General features: G+C 33.6%; 1 protein-coding gene across 1 annotated transcript in view; it reads right to left on the bottom strand.

The window, feature by feature from the left end:
* The window catches only part of LOC150095240 (uncharacterized), a 158,931-nt gene that overhangs the window by 16,966 nt on the left and 119,775 nt on the right, over positions 1-22,190 (bottom strand). Inside the window, exons 5-12 of the mRNA XM_090409840.1 lie at positions 21,734-21,893; positions 21,498-21,598; positions 21,245-21,376; positions 20,389-20,480; positions 17,175-17,256; positions 8,445-8,507; positions 5,082-5,178; positions 1,588-1,668 (exon numbers count right to left, since the gene is read on the bottom strand). Of these exons, the coding sequence (XP_090265966.1) occupies positions 1,588-1,668; positions 5,082-5,178; positions 8,445-8,507; positions 17,175-17,256; positions 20,389-20,480; positions 21,245-21,376; positions 21,498-21,598; positions 21,734-21,893 (808 nt within the window). The remainder of the gene's footprint in view (positions 1-1,587; positions 1,669-5,081; positions 5,179-8,444; positions 8,508-17,174; positions 17,257-20,388; positions 20,481-21,244; positions 21,377-21,497; positions 21,599-21,733; positions 21,894-22,190) is intronic.

Raw genomic sequence — 22,190 nt, 5'->3', positions numbered from 1 at the left:
TATGTGAAAAAAGATGTAAAACACATTGTTAATATCATTACCTATGCAATTTAAATAAGATATTTTCCTGGCATTCTGTACAGGAAAAAAAAATTATATAGATAATCGTGTAATCTATCCTGTGTAACTGAATTATAACTGATTGTGAACTATTACAAAAATCGCTATTGCTATTAATAACACACAAATTGTTGTGCTATATGACTTGCGCACTGTACAAAGTATGAGATAAATTGGAATCTGAATTGAACCACGTGTGAAAAATTATAATATTATCTCTTAAACTGTATGTAATTATATTAAATTGTATGTATTATATAAATATGTGTATTATTTATATTATATAAATTGTATGTATAATTAAATTGTATCTATATGTATATAATTGATTTGACAGATAATAAAGTATTATTTGACATTTGAAAAAAATATATTATTAATATAAAACAATATTTAATAAATTTAATATTATTATTTTATTAATTATTTTATTATTAATATAAATAATATAAAATAATATTTAACAATATATTTAACATGATTAATAAATTTATTGCAATCATGTTAAACAACAACGTTTAACATGATTGCAATAAGCCAGTTTTTATAGCAACTATTTTGAAACAGCTATGATTGGAATTAACAATCAAAGATAAAAAAAGAGAGATAGATGGCGCTACAGGGAGCTCTCGTTTCTTTATTTTTGAAATCGAATATGAATATATCACGTTATTATAGTTAACAGTTTTTCACGAATAAGTTACATTAAATTTATAATTGCCATGAACAATGATTACCATTATTTTTTAAAATTTTATTTAGGTAATATTTTTATACGAATCTGTCCCTCTCATGTCGTAAAGCTATAATTACGGTGACTATATATCAGAAGCAAAAATTGGGACAACACGTGTGAGCCTTTATGTGTTTGCTAGTCTTGATTGTTCTATAACAACATGGGCTATTAAGCAAACTCTACATCAGTCCTCCTAATCTAGGCCACGAACGATCCACAACTTAGTCTTGGTATGACAAACTTCAGTAAATATTGGCCTAATCAACCATTCTTGCTCCACACCTGCAAATTAAGGATCAAGTGCATGCTCTTTTCCACCAAATCGAGCTGAAGTCAAACACCCTTGAACAGAATGCAGAAATGTCAGTAATAGTCGTCAGCGCTGCATCCCTGCCTGCACATTCTCGATTCTGCGAATCTCTATAGTATACGTGAAAAGTTTATTATTTTATTATTTTTTTTATTTTGTAAATAAACAGGACTTGTATCTACCTATTCATTACGAGGGTTGATTTCTTTTTTAAGCTGCTATAAATCTCAATTTACAATCAGCTATTATAGACAGCTGCTATTCAGTTGGTGATTCTCTGTCGTTGCATCAGCAGCAGCGTGCGCGCGCGCGCACACACACACACACATGGATGTTGCACTCAAACAATTGCAGACAAAGAATATGGACCGCTGGAGAATTTCATTTGGCCATACTTCCTTAGATAATATATTAATATTAAATGATTAATGCAATGTTTAATATGCGTACTATTCCATGTGGTGAAGAATTCTCATTTTACCTGCTTGTATCTTGGCCACAGTAGTCCTACTGCTATCACATGTTGAACTTATAGGTATCTGCAGATGTCGTTCATAGGCACCTAACAAGAAAAACGAAATATTCATACGATTAAAGAGCAACAGTTGTATTCATTTTAAGAATGATTATAATTTTGTAAAGTATTTATTCAATTCCTTTAGATATATAGAAAAAAAAACTAATATATTCATCCCATTTAGCACAATTGGCAAGTGAGTTTATACATTAAAATATTATGAGTTGAGGAACTTTGTCTAGTTCCTCACCTCACCTTTAACCTAACTCACCTTTTCGACGAAAAGATGAAAAGATTAGCAGGCCTCATACGGAGGTCCTCACCTCCAGGAATAAGGAGTAACCAACCTATTTCGGTTCTGAATGCCTACACGGTAAAATGTGTAGGTCTACGCATGAGCGTAAATTAGGATAGGATAAGAATAAATAAATAAACAAACAAATATATCAACCCTCTAACGCCTTTTCATTTCCCCAAAGCACTCTTTTATCATCTCATTGCTGCCATTATCCTTCCACGATAATGCTTTTAATCCTAGCTAGTATTTATTTTGTATACCCCTTGTGTATGTGTGTGTGCTTTGTCGTAGCACATGATCGATTTTGACATTGATCTGTTTGCCAAGCAAAGGGCATTGTGATTTTGAAAAAAAAATTAGAAACACTGCAGAAGTGAGTACTGAGCAGAGTTCATGTTGTCTTTCAAGTGATACAACACCAAGTTCTTGATCACTTGAAAAAGTTTTACAGAGAGAGAGAGAGAGAGAGAGAGAGAGAGAGAGATTTGAGCAATTCATATTTCACATACGGTACTGGCTGAGATAATGCAACTCATTAAGAATGGAGACTGTATAATTTGAAAATATTTCCCTTCATTTTGTATTCACCTAAATACGATTGTGGTGGCCCAATTTCTGAAGCTTCCAGTTTATCAATTCAAGATGATTCTGTTATAGAAATTCGAAGGCACTAACAGCTAATAAATCTTTCTAATAGGCTGGTAATTATCGTACTATTATGAGTAATCAACTAACGATTAACGGCCATTATGGATCAAATACGCATCCTCATACGCTTCGTATCCATCATATATGTCAATGTAATATCAATGGTATTAAAGTTTCAATATGCACTTCGCATCCGTTATAACCTTGACGTCTATAGACGTCTTGGCCGGGAGTGTGGTTAATAAAATCAGAGTTTTACATGTTCAGTGACTTAAATTAATCATCGGAAGTGAAATGCTTTAATAAATGTGCCTTTTCCATAATCCAGCCAATTTTAGAAGTTATAAAAGTTTTCTACACTTATTCTTCAAAGCAGATAATTAATGGTCTATTTCATTTCCCACAACGCTTAATTTCGTTTAAATTTCTCAACAAACAATGAGGCTGTGTAATTGCATCAGACCTTGTGTTCCATGTACTAAATGCATCATTATATTTCGTGAGAATAATAACATTAATTTGGCGTGTCTAAATATTGCATTGGATCACAATTTATAAAACAGTGATTTACACAAAATAGGCAAACTATAGCTATTGGCTACAAAATATAACTTATCTCCATCCTTCGCACGTTAGCAAAGCATTTTCTAAACAGAAATTTTTTTTCTGTTGTGTGGAATATTAACATGAATAAAGACTGCACAATGGGAATTTTCAGTAATCAGTCTCGATGATGACACAACATTTTGCCCTTTGGGTGGAATATATGGGTTCGAATCTTGTATAAGAAGCAAGGAGGATTTTTCAATTGAAGGTGAGGTAGTCTGTCTCACTTGGCCTTATGACATTAGTTACTTCGGACGTAACTAATAACTAATTCCAAACAAATTAATTTCTGATTCTCTCTCTCTCTCTCTCTCTCTCTCTCTGTGTGTGTGTGTGTGTGTGTGTGTGTGTGTGTGTGTGTGTGTGTGTGTGTGTGTGTGTGTGTGTGTGTGTGTGTGTGTGTGTGTGTGTGTGTGTGTGTGTGTGTGTGTGTGTGTGTGTGTGTTGAACACACACACACACACACACGTTGAACGAAAAATCGTATCCTTCAACCCAAGTACGACAACGTCTAAGTTGTGATTTTGATTTGCAGGAAATCAAAATCACATTATTTTGTTATTTATTTTTGTTCATGAACCATAACTGAGATTATCGCAAACTGTGTGAATCATATCAAATCAAAGTGAATTCTAATTGTTTTTTTTTTGAGTTATCTGCAAAGTCATTTTCTGAGGAACAAAATCACTCCATAGATATTGTTATCTATATGCATCACATCATGAAGGAAAGTGGTATTCAACCTGATATCAGGAGATGTTAATCTCAGCACTTTACTTTATAAGGACGATGTTATACTTCTAAATAAATCCAGTACAAGTCTACAAGATTCCCTGAATAAACTCAATAACTATTCTAATAAATTTGGTATGAAGGTCAGCATTAACAAGACAAAGACAATGAAAATAGGCAGAAGCATTGAAAATATCAACTGCATTGTGAATGGAGAACTTATAGAACAAGTAAAAAAATTCAGCTACTTAGGCACGATTTTTAGTGAAGATGGTAAATTAAATATGGAAATAGACAACAGAATCAACAAAGTTGGTTTGGTAGGAAGTCAACTGATTAATTTATATGGAATAAGAGAGAAATTAGGCAAAACACTAAATTAACTATATACAAGACAATGTTCTACCAGCTGGGTCAGAAGTAAAACACTTGATCAAAGACTAGAGACCGCATATGTGAGTCCTGAGAAAGATTAGGAGTGTGAACAGATGACATCAATGGCAATATCATATTAAAAACGAGGATGTTAGGAAAGAACTTGATATTGTCAGCATCCAGGAATGTTAGCAGAGCTAATCTCAGGTGGTATGGTCACTTAAACAGAATGGGAGAGGAAAGATAAGCAAAACAAGTGTTCTCTGCCAGGTTGGCAGGAAAAAGACCCCGAGGAAGACCAAGATATAGGTGGATGATAGAGTAAAACGTGTTTTAGAAGACAGAAACATAAGATCTGATTGGAGTCTTCATAGGTAACAGATTGATTTGAAGGAAAATTCATAGTAATGATGTAAGATTTTCACGTACAGCTATCATATCTTGTACTCCCCTTGAGGGTACACATCAGGAATTTGATGATGATGATGATGAAATATTGTTACTTTTGTTTTTCAGGACGCTATTTGTATTCATGTTATGTGTATTAGTCTGAATACTGTTATCCGCAAAAACTCATATAAAGGAATGTCCGTTGTTAAAAGGGGATGTGAATAGAAACTTCTCAGAGCCTTAATGAGCACTCGCTTGGTTATGCAACAGAATGTTCACTAATGATGTTCTCGGTGAGTTAAGTAATTTAATGCCAGATTTTCACTTCAGTCTTTGAGATGATTAGCATTTATGGTAAGTTAAGAATATAATATTTGAAATTAGAAAAATAATATTATGGAAGGTTTACCTTGTCTATAGAATTCCTGACACACTTGATAACTCCATCGTTGGCTTATTGCCCATGGACGGCAAGGGTTGCAAAGATCTGCACATTTTAGGGCAATCTGAAAGCAAAAATTCAGTTGAAAATATGAAAATAAGATACGAATATGCTTTCATTTCTAACATACTTGAATTATTTTTATATTTATTTATTTATTCTCATATTCAGCCGATCTGGTTAGCTAAGTGGTTAGCGTATCCTCTCTCCCAACAACAGGTTGTGGGTTCGAATCCCAACAGTGGCATCGATGTTTGTCACTGTTTTTCATACGCACTCAACAAAGATAGAATTGGATCATCACGGGAGATGCTTTTGTCCAGCAGTGGGATTATGCAGGCTCATCATCTTATACACCCACTGTCCAAAAAGTAATCGAACTTTTTGAAACTAGAAGAAACTAGTGGCGCTACCGGTTTAATCTTTTTGTTATCGAAAGCGACAACCTTCATTAATGTTGTGTCACTTTTTATGATATTTGTTTCATTAGAAGCTGAGTTATAGTGTCAAGAGTGACAGTGTGTTTTGACGAACAGTCGGAAAATGAGTTTCAAACAGAGCTGCGATTGACGTTTGTGTTAAACTTGGTAAACGTTTTACCGAAACGCATCAAATGCTTCAAAACGCATACGGCGATGAATGCTTATCCCGTACTCAAGTTTACTAGTGGTTTAAGCCAGTTCAAAGTGGTCGTGAGACGCTTGAGGACGACGAAAAGCCGGGCCGTCCAAAAACTGGACCGATCGAAGTTAACATCCAAAAAGTGCGTGATTTCATCAAAGAAAACTCGAAGTCATTCGTGAGATTGATTGAAGATGAATTGGAAATTCCAAAATCAACTTTCCACAACATTTTGACGGAGAGTTTGGGCCTTCGTAAATTGAATTCGCGATTTGTTCCCCACAAGTTGACCGACGACCAAAAAATGTATCGAATACTTCAAGGACCTCATTAAACTCGTAAGGATTCAAACCTTGAAACGGTCGTTACTGGTGACAAAACGTGGTGTTTTTGAGTATGAGCTCGAAACAAAGCGCCAGAGTGCTGAATGGAGACCACCAAAAGAGGGGCATTCGAAAAAAAGTCGCTTGGAGAAGTCAAAAGTAAAGACAATGCTAATTTGTTTCTGCGATTCCACAGGCATTATCCAGAAAGAATTCGTTCCGCCTGGCCAAACGGTTAATGGAAAGTTTTATCTCGAAGTTTTGAAGCGATTTATAGCGAGAATTCATTGCGTACGGCATGAATATCGTGACGGCCGACCGTCCGTCAAAACACACTGTCAGTCTTGGCACTATAACTCGGCTTCTAATGAAACAAATGTCATAAACAGTTCACACAACACTAAGGAAGGTTGCCTCTTTCGCTAACAAAAAATACAACAGGTGGCGTCACTAGTTTCTTCTATTTTCGAAAAGTTCGGTTTCTTTTTGGACAGAGATTCGGTACATGCATACCACGTGCTCTTTCATGACGCTAGGTTTGCAGAAAAAAGACTATTATAATTTTATTTATTATTCTAGTCATCGATTACTAGATTTTTTTTTGTGTACCCTTTTTTTCAGTAATTTCCGAATTAATCGGTCTTTGGCGCAGACAGCTCGGTTATGAATTGCATTTTTTAATCTTGTATTGGTTGAAATTAGCAACACCGACTTCCTCGTGGCATTCAAAAGAAATGCACTGCAATTGCTTCGATGACGAAAGATGGAAAGCGATTACCTACCGATTTCCAAACCTAAAGTTTCACATGCTGTTGCTTACTCTCTAGATTTATTTTACTTTTTAAATAAAGTCGTTAGTAATGTTTTTTTCATTGGGTCGCGTGTAATTTCAAGTGCGGAAAAGCCTCATTATGTTTGGGGTCAACAAGTTAAGTATTTTAAACAGGAAGTCTAATACGCAACAGTAGAATCATCAATTGCAATTTTTTTTTTTTTTTTTTTTGGAGATGCGTTAAGCATTGCGCACATCATTAGACATCTTCAAATATTTTAGGGATCTTTCTTTTATAGAGAAGAATATTCTTAATCAGAATTCTACTCAGTATTTTCTTAGTGTGAAAAAACACATCAAAGAAGCACTTGACTCTTTCAGGATTGATCTTTTAATTGCGCGAGTTCAGATTGTTGAAGTAGACACACTTATCATGGCAGGTAGCAATTTTTCGTTTCATGAAAACTCAGTAGCGAGCTGTTCTCTAAAGGCACCGTATTTCAAAGATCGCCTGCGTCATCCCAGTGGGTTTCCCTTTGCTGAAATTCTAAAGTGCATCGTAAAATATCCTTGATAATGTAATTATCAAGGATAATTTACTAATTGGGATAATCTTGTCGTAAAGTTAGAAATATGTCATATTTCTGAGCTTTATAATGAGATTCGAGTCTCATGATAAGCTAGTACTTGCATTTACAAAGTTCAACGCAATAAAGTTAGTAGTCAGATTTCGCGAAATGAGTATGAAAAATAGGTTTAATATTGATGGGAAGTTGGCTGAATAGTAAATATGAACGAGTTATGCACTATTTAGCTAGCCATTCAGCCTGCTTCAGTAGAATGACATGAGAGTGCCATAGGGTTCTGTGGCAGCTAACCTTTTGGACCACCTATATTTAACGCACATGTTGGTTATATAAAAGAGAGTCTTAAAGAATTCATCTGTTGGCCGATGACAAAATGTTGTAAAATTCGCCAAAATATTTCTGATAGAGTACGAAAAAGTGTTTTGTCTACTTTCTATACTTTCCACAGATGTTCTATTTATGTATTTTACGTTGTGAACATACGCTACAACGATAACAACAATATTAAAAAAAGTGTTTCATTTGAAATGGCTATATAGAAAACATATTAATAAATGTATTTTAGTATCGAAAAGCATACTATTTTATTCTATAAAATTAGGAAAATATTCTCACCTCTTTTATAACCTTGTTGACAAGAATATATGTGAACAGGTTATTGTTAATCATTTACAAACGACAATCAACTAAACGATTATTCACCACACCTATAAGTTTGTAGGTAAAACGTTTAACCACCTTATTAGCCATTATGGATCAAATATGCATCCTCATATGCTTCGTATCCATCATATATTTCAATGTAATATCAAAGTTATTACAATTTTAATATGCACTTCGCATCCATGATAAACTGGACGTATATATTCGCCTTGGTCGGTAGCTTGGTTAACATAACATTTTGAGTACTAAACATATTTAAATATTAATTTCCGATATTAGAAGATTTACGTATATATTTCTTAATATTTAAAAGTATCACATTAATACTGTCGGCAATAGTAAAGCGCAGTATAACTTTATTTACCTGCAATGCAAAATGTCTGTACTGTTTATTTTGCATGTCCAGAATTTCAGAGTCGAGATATCCCTGAAACGAAAAACAGATAAAAAAAGATGAATACTGATAATTTTTATATATATTAATAATACTAATAATACTAATAGTAGAATTACATCCTGAGAAATAACTTGAAATTGACTTTTCTTGAGCATATAAAGAATCAAAACTGATATATATATATAATGAAGGATTGAATGACCTATACTCGCAAATATTTACTTAGAGGATTTTGAAACCAAGGTTATCACTTAGTTTATTTTAACACCTAAAGTTTCGAAACGCTATGTAGACGATGTCTTCATTATTTGGAGCAATGGACATGAATCCCTTATGGTTTTCCTCGAACATCTCAATAGTCGACATCAAAGTATTAAGTTTACTGGCGAGCTTGAAACGGATAATTCCTTACCTTTTCTTGATGTCAAACTGACTCGCTCTTCTGGTAAACTCAAAATATCGATATATAGAAAGCCCACACATGCGAACAGATATCTGCATAGTCAGTCCCATCACTTCCCTCCTCATACGCTTGGAATAATTTCCACCTTGGGACATAGAGCCCGTTCTCTTCTTGATGACCCAAATGAACTGCTTACAGAAATAAACCATCTCAAAACTTCTTTCAAAGTTAATGGATATTCCAAGAGAATCATTCAAAGATTCCTTCTTAATCCTCCTAGACATCACTCAGAAGAAACAAATAGATTCAAAGGCAATATATATATTCCTTACATAAGTACTGTTTCACATAAATTAGCAAAAGTTCTAAGAAAATACAATATCAGAATCTTGTTCACTCCACTTCCAAAGATCCGTTTCTTAATAAGCCACCCAAAACCTTGCCACCATCAACTCAAATACCCTGGTGTATATAAAATATTGTGTGATTGTGATATTCCTTATTTTGGGCAGACAGACAAATCTGTCCAATTGCATTTGGAAGAACACATGAGGGACATTACTTACAAGAGACAGCGAGCCAGTGCATTATCAAGTCATATCCTTTTCTCGGCTAATCCTAATGATGATAACCAAAGTCATCACAAAGTCTGCTGGGAAAAATTTACTAACATCTTTCGTTGCAATGATGAACTAGAGAGAAAAATCGTGGAATCTAGAGAAATCATCTTCAATCCTGTTCATCTAAATAATAACTTGAGCTACAACCTCCCAGATAGTTATTCAGCTGTAATCATGTACTGGCGTTCACGTGATGCTGCAAGCACGCACTCTCCCAACAATGCAATAAATCAATAAATGTATAAAGACTGCCTATGTTGTTCATAGTCTTTTAACCCTCAATGTTTAGTGTTTTTTCTTTTATAATGTCACCTGAATAAGCCTGTTACAGGCCGAAACTAGTAGTGTTTTGATATTAAAACCTTTTTACTTAAATTTCTGAGGAGACCTCAAAAAACCCCACCCATAATGCATTGCAGTATATATATTCTAGTGAGATGTGCTTTATATTCTGGGAAAATACTAAGATTAGTGATTAGAGCTTTACCCACCTTTACAATGAGTTGCCCTGGTGTTGTATTATCTTTAGACTTGAACTTTGTTTCAGGCGCAAACTTAATTGTTTGCATACTTGCGATTAGGAGTTAAAATAACCAAGTTTATAAGATAAGTTGGTTATCCTAATATACAATATCCCCAAGTTAAAAAATTTATTATATATATATATATATATATATATATATATATCAGCGTGTTATGTGACCATTTTGATTTGGTGTGCTGTCGTGGCTTATGCAACCTTGCGCTACAAATTTCACGTTAGTTTGACCATATGGTTGCATTTTTATCGATGTATGAAAGTTTTAAGAATGTATAGGACATCAGTGCTCATCTTAATTGGTCCAATGCAATTCATTGTTGTAAGATACATTTGAATACTTTAATTTATGAATTAATTGTAACCAAATCTGCGTAGAGTGGGAGATAATGTGTTTGTTTTAAGATATATTAGAATACAATAATGAAGGAGAATGCTACATTGGAATTACTCAAAAGTGTAAAATTTGGAAGATGAGGACGAGGCTTACCTCCTTCGACTACAATGCTGTTTCCCATTGTAAATATATGTAAAAAGTTATACATTTAGTAATTAAAATAAACAGCCAAAAGGCTAGTTTTCTGGCAATTGAATAGATATTAAATGGATAAAAATCCTATATTTTTATATAGCCAGTAAGTGAAACTCAAGATCGATAACTACGATCTATGAGTTTCAATGCCGAAAAAATATCGGTTAAGGCAATTCGAAACAAAGGTGGAGCAAGCTCCCTCACTATTCTTGATATTCTAAAACTAGCCTTTTGGCTTTTTATTTTAATTACAAAATACAAGCACACCTTTATGGCATTCGTATAGTGAAGGTATGTAAGTTCTTTTCACTAAGCTTTGATATTTTCCAGGTCTACCTACTTGCTGATGAGACCTCAAAAAAGGTTGAAACCGGTCTGGGTAGTGACCTTCCCTCATAATGTAATGACAGTATTACATCTCCTAGGAGCTGTGTTTTACATTATGAGAGAATATCAAGAATGGTGAGGGAGCTTGCTCCACCTTTGCTTCGAATTGCCTTCGCCGATAGTTTTTCGGCATTGAAACTCATAGATCGTAGTTATCGATCTCGAGTTTCACTTACTGGCTATATAACAATATAGGATTCTTATCCATTTAATAAGTTATACATTTATCGAAAATTATATATTAAAAACTCGTCTATCACGTCAGTTCACCACACATTAAACACACAAAACAGATGAAACTCAGAAAACTAAGAGCGGTTTAAAACTACTAGAACGTTAAGAATTTGACCTATATATATATATATATATATATATATATATATATATATATATATATATATATATATATATATATATATATATATATATATATATATATATATATATATATATATATATATATATATATATATATATATATATATATATATGGAAATATCTGTACAAGAGATACAACGTGGAAATTCACCGTCTATGAGATAGTCTGAAGAAAGATTTCTCGCAATTATTTTATTTCTTTGTTTAATTTTGTGTAAATATTTATTTTCCTATTAAAAATAAAAATAATAATAAAAAAGTATTGCGTACGAAGTTAAAAACATTTAATCCACGTAAATGGAGAAGCCCAATAGAAATTTATTTATCTTATATATTTATTAATAAGGATTTTAGTAATGAAAGGCTGTAAACCTAGAGTACATTAACACTGAGATTGGGATGATGTGTATATAAATCTGCAACCCGGCGTTAGAGATAAAATGGAACTATTTCAAGCCGCCTGAGCCTCCAATAATGAAGGTGTGGTCTAACGCCGAATTTAAGAACATTCACAAACATCCATATAACTGTGAGATTTAGACCCATGGCCTGTTCAGTGGATAGGATTGGTGTCAGTGAACACAGCCTGCTTGCCCCCAGTGGACTCTGTCCACTGGGGGCAAGCAGGCTGTGTTCATTGAGGCATCATTCGCAATCTATGTATAACAATATCACAGAGAGAGAGAGAGAGAGAGAGAGAGAGGGGGGGGGTAGTTTATTAATTAACTTTGAAATTATCTATGGAATTACATGTCTGGGACAAGACGATGGTAATGATTGAAGCTCTTTGAAGTTCATTTTTTGAAATGACAGCTGAAACAACTAAGGCTGCAAGTCCAGTGTGGGTGATGTCTGTTTTCTTCTACTTTTTTTCAGGATGAAAATCCCTAGTTTCCCGGAGAAGAGCTTCTAAAATTGCCGAAGTAATTGACGATGGAAGAAGTTGGATAAATGCATAAGACTTGCAACTTGAGGAAACTGTCTTAATACGATACACTAAAATTCGACAAGAAATAATACCTGAATCTATAAATTTTAGGAAATACCAACAAATTTATATAAATGGTAGTAAAATAAAATAACAAAACAGAGCTGACTGTTTTAAAAATAATGTAATTCAAGTTGCATATGAAATAACACAAAAGCAAAACAAAAATAAACTAAAACACTAAAGATCGATGTTAAGAAATTGTTATTTTATGAAAACCTAACCAATTTTAATTTATATGCATTAAAATGAATAAAATATCATTTGCAGACGTCCGAAATATATAATAAAACATCTATAAAACATTCTCCTGATAAATGACACATTTATCAGGAGAATTCTTTATTTATTGATTTTTCGTCTGCGAACTTAAGAATGGTTTGCTAATACGAACTAAGATTGGGAAATGAATTTTTTAAAGATTGTGATATCAATCCTGTTCTTGTGGCGAACTCAACAAATAAAAGCAAAGTGGTAACAATTATTTATGTTGTGCGGTGTGCCCTCCTTCCATCACGATGGTCCCAAGCGACAGTTGCTGAAGGAAGGTAGCGATATTGAATTATTTCAGCTGTGGATCTCTTGCTATAGTTGCTAGCACAATATCTTGCTACTTACTTAAAGCAATTTCTTCAAGCGATTTCCTGCCTGTTAAAGTAATTGAATCCTTGTACTTTTGAGGTTGTTCTGACAGTAGCCTGTCAGTACAGCTCAGCTCACAAATTTAGAAATCTTCCAGGTTGTTCACATTTTCTTTAGAACTTAACCTCTAAACGCATAAATGATGTTGATCTTGTCAGTCTTCTATGAATGTCCCGTCTTTGCAATAAAAACATTTATTTTTGTTTGTCTTTCTTTCTTTTATGGTCTAAGTCAAACAGCCTCTCGTCAACTCAATAAGTAATAACTTTATATATAAATATAAAACCTAAACGGCAAGCCCTAATGCCATTCAATTTTACACACAACCTCTTCTAACTTGATAAAATAAATGTTGGTTGCATGTCAAAGTTTCTAAAATAAAAACTAACTGAACTAGAATGAAAATAATAATAAAAAAATGCTAACTAAATTAACTATTTGCAAGCGTACTTTTCGTAAGGTCAAGTTAGATTATCAAAACCATTATAAACACACACACACACTCAGCGAAGATCGAGACTTAACTGAGCTAGAGAACAAGGATAGTCACGTGAATGGAAGGCGACAGTGGCGCCCCTTCGTGGTGACCTGTGATTATTGCTGACAGGAAGATTGGGAGGTTCGCCAAAATTCCAAACTTCTGCTTGAGTGTATGTGCATGGTACTCTGAATACACGATAGGCCCATCCAGCTTGAGCTAGCGAAACATTGGTATGTAAATAATTAAATTAGTTAGAAAGGTATTTGTTTTCATTCTTCTTCCACGTAGATTTAGTTCTAGAAACTGCAATGAGTCAATGCAACAGTTACTGAACTTAGAATCTGGAAACGAACTGTTTGGCTGTGCCCATACCTTAAAACTGTCGATCGAGAGAATATCAGCATATTATCGACAGTTCGAAGTATTTGAGATTCTCAGTATGAAATACCTTTCCAATATCAAGAAACAAGCTCTGAATCTATCTGAAAAAAATTTACATGAGTGGATTACGAAAATAAAATGATTCGCCATAGATCAATTGGAAGAACGGGGCATCGCACCGTCCGATTAGAAATAATAATAATAAATGTTTTAGATGTGATCAATTGTATGTTATAACACTGAAAACTGGAAGTGGCTGTTCCAGTAAAAGGCAGAAAGATGGCTACAATCATTTGCAAATAAGCCTTATAATCCTTAGCATTCTTACAAATTGATTTGTTTTTTTATTGGCTGTTCAAAACAGAACTATTTTCTGTAACCAGTACGACAAATAGGAATTTTACAAAAGAGATTGTGCAAACGTTGGCAAAAGGAGTCTCATGAACCTCCCATTAACCATATGAATGGTTCATGAGACTCCTTGTTGTGGCTAACCTTTAAGCTCCAATTTTTGCACTTAGGACGAAGTATGAATTTTTTTGTCTCTTTTAGTTGAGCAAATGCATCTTAGTTTTATTGATGTTAAATTAGTTACCGTTTCTTCAAAAACAGTACGAGTATATTAATACAAAAAAAAAATCTTCAAAAAAATGATCTCTAAATAAAACTTCAAAACCAAGACGTATTTTTAATTGGAGAGAACAAAGAATTTGCTGTGGCTAAAACACCTAATTAAAGCAACACTAGAAGCATTTTTTTTTTTTTTATAATGAGTCCAACCTTCCATCTTTGATTTTTTTAGAATTAAAACATTAATGAAGAATATCATTAAGCATAAGCATGGCTAATGAGCATTTTTGTTCTGGCTGACTTATGCAAAAACTAGTAGGATATTGTTTCACATTAACAATTATCTTCAACGTAAAAATCTGTGTCTTGATTCTCAGCACTGATATAAGTACATCGATCAATGCAATTAACTGCTTCTTCTAGAGTACTTATTGAGGATATCTCACCCCCTTCCACCCCCTTTTTTTTAAAGATCAGGCTCATACAAAAAGGTTGCAAAATCTGTAGAACACTAGTGCCATCTATGGACAATTAAACTCTCTCCATCCCTAGAATCGAGCCCTGGTCTAGTGCCTAACAGACAGCGTACTGACTACATATTTTAAAAGTATTCCTTTAAACAATGTTCTAGTTTTAGTACAAAAATATAAGTACTATGAATCTTAGTACAACTTGTCAGTCTGTTTATCCTCATGTGGCTATTGAGATCTTCACTAACATTTGTCAAATATTTAATTTCAACTTCATCTGAACAACTTTTAGCTTCTAAGTGGCTTAATTTATTCAAAAATGATAGTTAGGTGACAAAATATTAAACATAATCGTCTTATATTCAGCATTATTTATTAATTAACATGGCATTTATTCATTTAATACATTTTTTGCACACGACACGCATATTAACTACGTTTAAAGATGGATTTTAAAAGCATCACTCCTCATTCAAATCACACGTACATACAAAAAAGTTCGACGAGAAAGGAAATGAAACACGTCACCAACAGAAAAGCAGAGAAGCTAGAGAATGCATCGTAAGTCCATGTTAAAATAATAAAATAAAGAAAAAAAAAACACGCTACTTTCTAACAAAAGATTTCGATTTTAATACTTATCATGTTCGAGCTACGTGAGCAAGACTCCGCTTTGAATGTCGTCATGTACCCACAGGAATATTTTATTTAGTCTTTAACTGTACCTAAGCTAGACAACATAGGACAAAGGCAGTGGTGGCTCGTGGCTTGAAATCGTGGGGATGCTGCAACTTTCGAAATTTACATACACACTGTAAGTACAGTGCATGCGTGTTTGGATAAAATATCAAAATTATGGTAAAAAAAAATTAAACATGAAAAAATATTGTTTATTATCGATAAAATTATACAGTCGGGTATAATTCAAAATTACTTAAAAATAAAATCCATTCCTTTAATTGTATTTAAAAGAATGGATTTACAATTTTTGGACATTACAATTAAATCCTTTAATTGTAATGTCCAAGTATTTAAAGAGACGGAATAAACACGATAAGCACTGCGAACACTCTACTACTGGCGCAAACTGCATATAAACCACAGTGGAACTGCGCGACGGACAGTGCCGCATTACGCTAATAGCTCGCCTCTCACTATGATGTACACATACTTGCACGGGTAGCAATATGACACTGTGGCAAACACGGTGCCGCTAGCGTCCTTCGCCCTCCTAAGTGCTACAAGATGGATTTTTATAATTTTTTATACAAAATAAGAGAATTGTAGAGGATTGTTGATGATAAAATTAAATATTACAAGCAAATATAAATAAATTAATAAATATATTTATATATCGAGAAAAATTGGAGGTGCTGCAGTTCCGCAGTTCATATGCACGAGATGCCCCCTGGACAAAGGTTACGTAACTTTTAGTTTGTCTTTTGAGAAAATAAGGAGAAACCTTGAATAAAACTGAAATAATCCAAAGGCTATTTGTGTTTAGGGCCAAAAATTCAAATAATCTTAATCCTAGCTACTTGAACTGAGAATCCAGGGTTAGTCCAATCCCGGACCAATATGATATTCAGATCATGGTACTTGAGTATAAAGAGCTAATAAGCTTCATTTCGGCAATGAAAACATTACTTAAATTAAGGGGATATTAAATCCCACATAGTTTTAAAACCGAATAAGAAACTCAGAGATTGGAATCAGAGAGTTTCTTGCCGAATATAGTAAACTATAAAGTATCGGCGACACTAGCGTTAGCCAATGCAAGTACGTAGTACAATATCGGGCAACTCGTTGCAAAGGTGGGGGAAGTTCAGAATCGCTATTCTTAGGTATTTTCCATAATGTAAAAACACATTTCTTAGGAAATGTATGCTGTTATTACATTATGGAGGGAGGTCACTACCCAGACCGGTTTCAGCCTTTTTTAAGGCTTCATCAGATCATGGTAGGTTCGATTTTAGTCACCGAGTACAGGATTTTCCTTTAAACTCTTCAGTCAATCTTTGGCTCATGACATTTTTATTTATATTTTTTTTTTATTTTTAATTTGACACCTGTTTATCAGTTGGAAAACTGTGGATGGATCTTTAAAGAATCAAAATTTGTGGTTATTTCAATACGCCCTGTATTCACAAGTTGCATTTTATGAAAAAAAAAAAAATATATATATATATCAAAGAACATCTTTTATTTTTCGTAATATTTCAAATTACTGGTTTATAATTTTATGTTTAATTAGAGGAATTTAAACACTACAAATAAGAAGACAAATTGAGATTATAAATCATTTACCTTAAATCTTCCAAGAAATTCTCTTTGACGTGTGATATCAGTAGCCAAAATCAGAGAACGAACGTGGTTGTAGATTTCAATCCTGTTTGAGTAATCATGTTTAAAAATATTAGGTGGATTATATTTGGCAAGTCATCAAATATTCGAAATGTTCATGAATAATATACGAATTTAAACAGAATATCGTGGTAATACAGTCTTTTCTATTTGTTATTGATCCATAAGAAAAAGTGTTAACTTCTGTGATTTTTTTTTAATTCGATGTAGCTATTTTCATAATTTTTTCATGATTTTATGATAAATTTCTCTCAAACTTTTACGGGATAAAAAATAACAAATTTAATAAGACAGTTTTATTATAGGTGTGTGTGTGGGGGGGAAGGCTTTTGTGTTCGTCGTACATGTTGATTAATTTTGACGGTATATGTTAGAACATAGACTGATAAGTAAAAAATTATTTATTGACTTATTGCTGATATTTCGCTGGTATTCTAACCGTATTAATTTGGTCTTAGGATGTCTGTCTCCCAGATCTTTGGTAGATTTATACAGCCATACTAGTTGAGGTTTGGAGTATATTTTAAGGCTTCTGTTGATTCCAGGAACAAGCTCTCTGGCTTGTAAAAGCTTCTGTGCAGCACTTTTTTTTCCCAATTGATCCTGTGTTCGGTGGTATCCAAAGCATAGTTTGCTAAACCCGACTTGCCATAGCGAAAGTGCCGGATATATTTTTTGTGTTCACTGAGGTGGATGTCCACAGTTCTTCCTGTCTGTCTATAGTAGGCTCAATGACATGAATAGGGAACTTCATATACTCCTGGATGTGATAAAGGAGACTGATCCACACCCTCTGTCTAAAACGAAACCGAACTTTTGATAGAAAATAAAACACAGACCAATTATAATTATTCAAATCATTTATTTCAATCAATATGCTCTCCCTCATCTTCGATACAGCGTTTGGCATAGTCAATTAATTCGTTAAATGAGTTTTGTATATTGGTTTTTGGGATACTGTTGAGGGTCGTGGTTACTGTCGCTTGAAGTTTTCAATGGTGTCGTATCGCTTTCCTTTCATCGGCAAATGAAGTCGGGGGGAGAGAAAGACGTCACAGGGTGCTAAATCAGGTGAATACGGCGAGTGATCCAACACACAAGCTTGGTTTTTGCTCAAAAACTGTCTCACAATGTTCGAACGATGAGATGGTGCAGTATCATGCAAAAGTGACCAGCTGCCTGCATCACGATATTCATACCGTATGATGAATTCTAGCTATTAATCGCTTCAAATCTTCGACATAAAACTCACCATTGACCGTTTGGCCAGGCGGAACGAATTCTTTGTGGATAATGTCCTTATAATCGTAGAAACAAATCAGCATTTTCTTTACTTTTGGCTTCTCCAAGCGACTTTGTTTCGGATGTCCCTCTTCTGGTGATCTCCAATCAGCACCCTGACGCTTTGTTTCGGGCTCATACTCAAAACACTACGTTTCATCCTTGTAACGAATGTTTCAAGGACGTTTGAGTCCTTACGAGCGGTTTTAATGAGGTCTTTGCAGTGTTCATTTCGATACATTTTTTGGTCGTCGGTCAACTTGTGGGGAACAAATCGCGAATTCAATTTACGAAGGCCAAAATTCTCAGTTAAAATGTTGATTTTGACCGAGTTGATTTTGGAATCTCCAATTCATCTTCAATCAATCTCAAGGACGATTTCGGGTTTTCTTTGATGAAATCACGTACTTTTTTGAGATGTTTACTTCGCTTAGTCCAGTTTTTGGACAGCCCGGCTTTTCATCGTCCTCAAGCGTCTCACGACTACTTGGAAATCGCTTAAACCAGTCGTAAACTTGAGAACGAGATAAGCATTCATCACCGTATGCTTTTTGAAGCATTTAATGCGTTTTGGTAAAACTTTTCGGTAAAACTTTAACACAAAAGTCAATTGCAGCTCTCTGTTTGAAACGTTGATCGTCAAAACATACTGTCCCTCTTGGCACTATAACTCGGCTTCTAATGAAACAAATATCATAAACAGTTGACACAACACTAATGAAAGTTGCCGCTTTTGACAACAAAAATATACGACAGGTGGCACCACTAGTTTCTTCTATTTTCTAGAAGTTCGGTTTCTTTTTATACAGAAGGTGTACAAGTGATCTTTAGGACAGAAAACGATTTTTTTTTTTTATGCGAGTCATATATTATTGCATCTTGGAATAAGCAGAATCCATTAATACTGGTCATGTTAAACCAAAATAAAATTCGAGAATTAAATGTGATCATGATACTTACATTATGGTTACTAAATGCTTCTGTTCTCTCTGTCCGATTTGACTGTTTGCAACATGAAAAATCGAGTTTCTAGACGAAAAAACCTGCCGTCCCAGTATGAGAGATATCTGCAGTCGTAACCACAGACTACAAGCACACATCATATACAACTATATAAATATATACATGCTTTAAACAAATAAAATTAAGAAGGTAAATTTTTTCACAAGAACATCACTTTGTTCGTTCTTCAAACCAAACTGCCTAGAGAATGTGCAGTTGACAGACAGGCATCGTGTATTAACGTACTATGTTAGGTGTTGAAGAAAACAAGTGAATGGATCGTACATTAAGTGGTTAAAGGAACAGATATCTGTATTTCAATGGCAGAGACTAATAATGAAAGGAAAATATTTAAATCAACGTGAGGTTATTGATACAGGAGTAACAGTTATCTCGCTAAGTAGCCAAGGTACTTATTCGCAAGGCTATCCTTATTTGATTCGGATGGGAGCGACAGAAGATTACACCATTTCAAAATAAACATATGAGACATTTTGAATGGGGAGAGGGGCCAGTTAAACGTTTTAAAGTGTTTAATACCACGCGTTTTTAATTTCGTAAGTATATTATTTATTGAACAAAACTGTTCAATAAATAATAAATAAAACTGTTCAAAAAGAGTCATATAAATCATTCATTAGCAAAAAAAAGTAATATTTTTGATTAAAAAAAAAAAGAATGCAGAAAACATGCAAAAGTGGTTTTCACAACAACAGAACATGTTTTTTTTTTTTTTTTTTTTTTTTTTACGAGTCATATATTATTATCAAGGAGTAAACAAAAGCCAGGGCTGCCACTTGCATATTGCAGAAAATAATTGAGAGTATATGGTGCGTAGCTGCTATATGAAAAGAGGAACGTTACACGAACTTACCACACGTCTTTATCAAGATGATCGAATATCCCAGATTCTTTAAGACAAGATATAGCTGTTCTCCAGTGATGATTTTCAAGAACTGAGGCATTCTGAAATTGTAAATAAAAGGAAGTTAATAAAGACAATTTTAGGTGATTGTAGCTGATTCGAATTGATCAATTCAACAGACAGTTTGAAGAAATATATAACTTAATGAAGTTATAACTCTTGTTTCATCGTTTACGACATTTATATAAGCAAGCCTGGTTGGCCGAGTGGTTATCCGCTCCCGCCGTGGGCATGGATGTTTGTGATTGATTGTCAGTGAAAATATTAGTGGTGGTAGTGGGTGCAGATGGCGTTGGTGTAGATGATGACGATAGTTGGTGGATTGAGTGGTGGAGACGGAGAGTTGTAGAGTAGGTGCTCTCCCTCGATGAGCCTGTGGACTCGTTGGAAGCGTCACGTAATAATAATATTTAATTATGAGATAAAATATCCCTGACGCCTGTCTTTACAGCATCACCATTAAGTTGGAGAACCACTGATCCAAGAGATTTTAGTTAGGCCCCTTACTCCATTAATGTTCGATAACCTTCCATGGACGGATTTATATAAAATTAAAACAATCCAAAAATATTTTCACACACACTATAGACATTTTTGCTAATTCATTATTGTTAGTTACAGTCTGATCCATTTAGTCAGGGGCTAAATGGATCAGAAACTGTGATCTTCTGGTTTTGTTATTATGGAATTTTTACTGGATGGAGGACCTTCCATTTGCCACTATTCCATTTTGCAATGTGTTGTATCTTTAAGATATATTTCATTCACATTATTTCAAATGACAGAAGCAAATCGTCTTATTTACCTGATAAAGACTAACCAAATGATTCGATGTTGCTACAAGGAATGCTTGATTAACTCCAGGATGGTCCAGATCATGAGCTACAGCAGCGATAAGAGATGCCATGGCTTCGACCGGTGTTAAATAAGTTGCAATCTGCAAAGAAAATACTTCGTTATTGATCGATGACAATGCTCAATATTCCACCACATTTCCATGAACACCGAGCCGAAAAAAAGAAGACAATAAAGGCTGACAACAACGTTTATTAACTTACCTTACTTTCTTGTAGAAAGCAGTGCATAGCTTGAGTTACATCTGCAGCATGTACGGAATTGTGATAGGGATTTTGACTGTGATACGTTGATTCCATAACATCTGTAAAAAAAGTGCAATTATTTTTTTAGCATATTTCCCTGGATATTTTGTACGTGTACAATAATTAATTTAATAGTTATTTTGTTGGAAATTTATCAGTACTTAATATTAAAAAGAATAATATTTCATTCTCACTGAAACATCTCCAAATCTTCACAGGATCAAGACGAAATGTGTTGAAGAACCCGTATGATTGAAAGAGATGGATTAAAAGGACGGACAAGGAGCGCCCTCCTGTGGCAACATCGAGACTGAACGTGTTGAACGACCATCGTCCACAATTAGACAGTAATGCCTAATAATAAATAACGTATTATAAATAATAAATTATTATATTATAATAATTTATAAATAATAATAATAATAATAATAATAATAATAATAATATTATTATTATTATTATTATTATTATTATTATTATTATTATTATTATTATTATTATTATTATTATTATTATTATTATTATTATTATAAAATTATTATTATAATATTATAATTATTATATTTTTATAATATCATAATTATTATAATATTATAATAATATTATAAAAATATTATAAAATAATAATAATAAAATTTGGGTCAATGGAGA

The sequence above is a fragment of the Typopeltis vanoorti genome, chromosome 20 (assembly GCF_054136105.1).
Source record: "Typopeltis vanoorti isolate ZY-2024b chromosome 20, IOZ_Tvanoo_1.0, whole genome shotgun sequence".
Taxonomy (NCBI): Eukaryota; Metazoa; Arthropoda; class Arachnida; order Uropygi; family Thelyphonidae; genus Typopeltis; species Typopeltis vanoorti.
The sequence above is the reverse complement of the archived record's forward strand: the minus strand, read 5'-3'. Positions and strand labels throughout refer to the sequence as shown.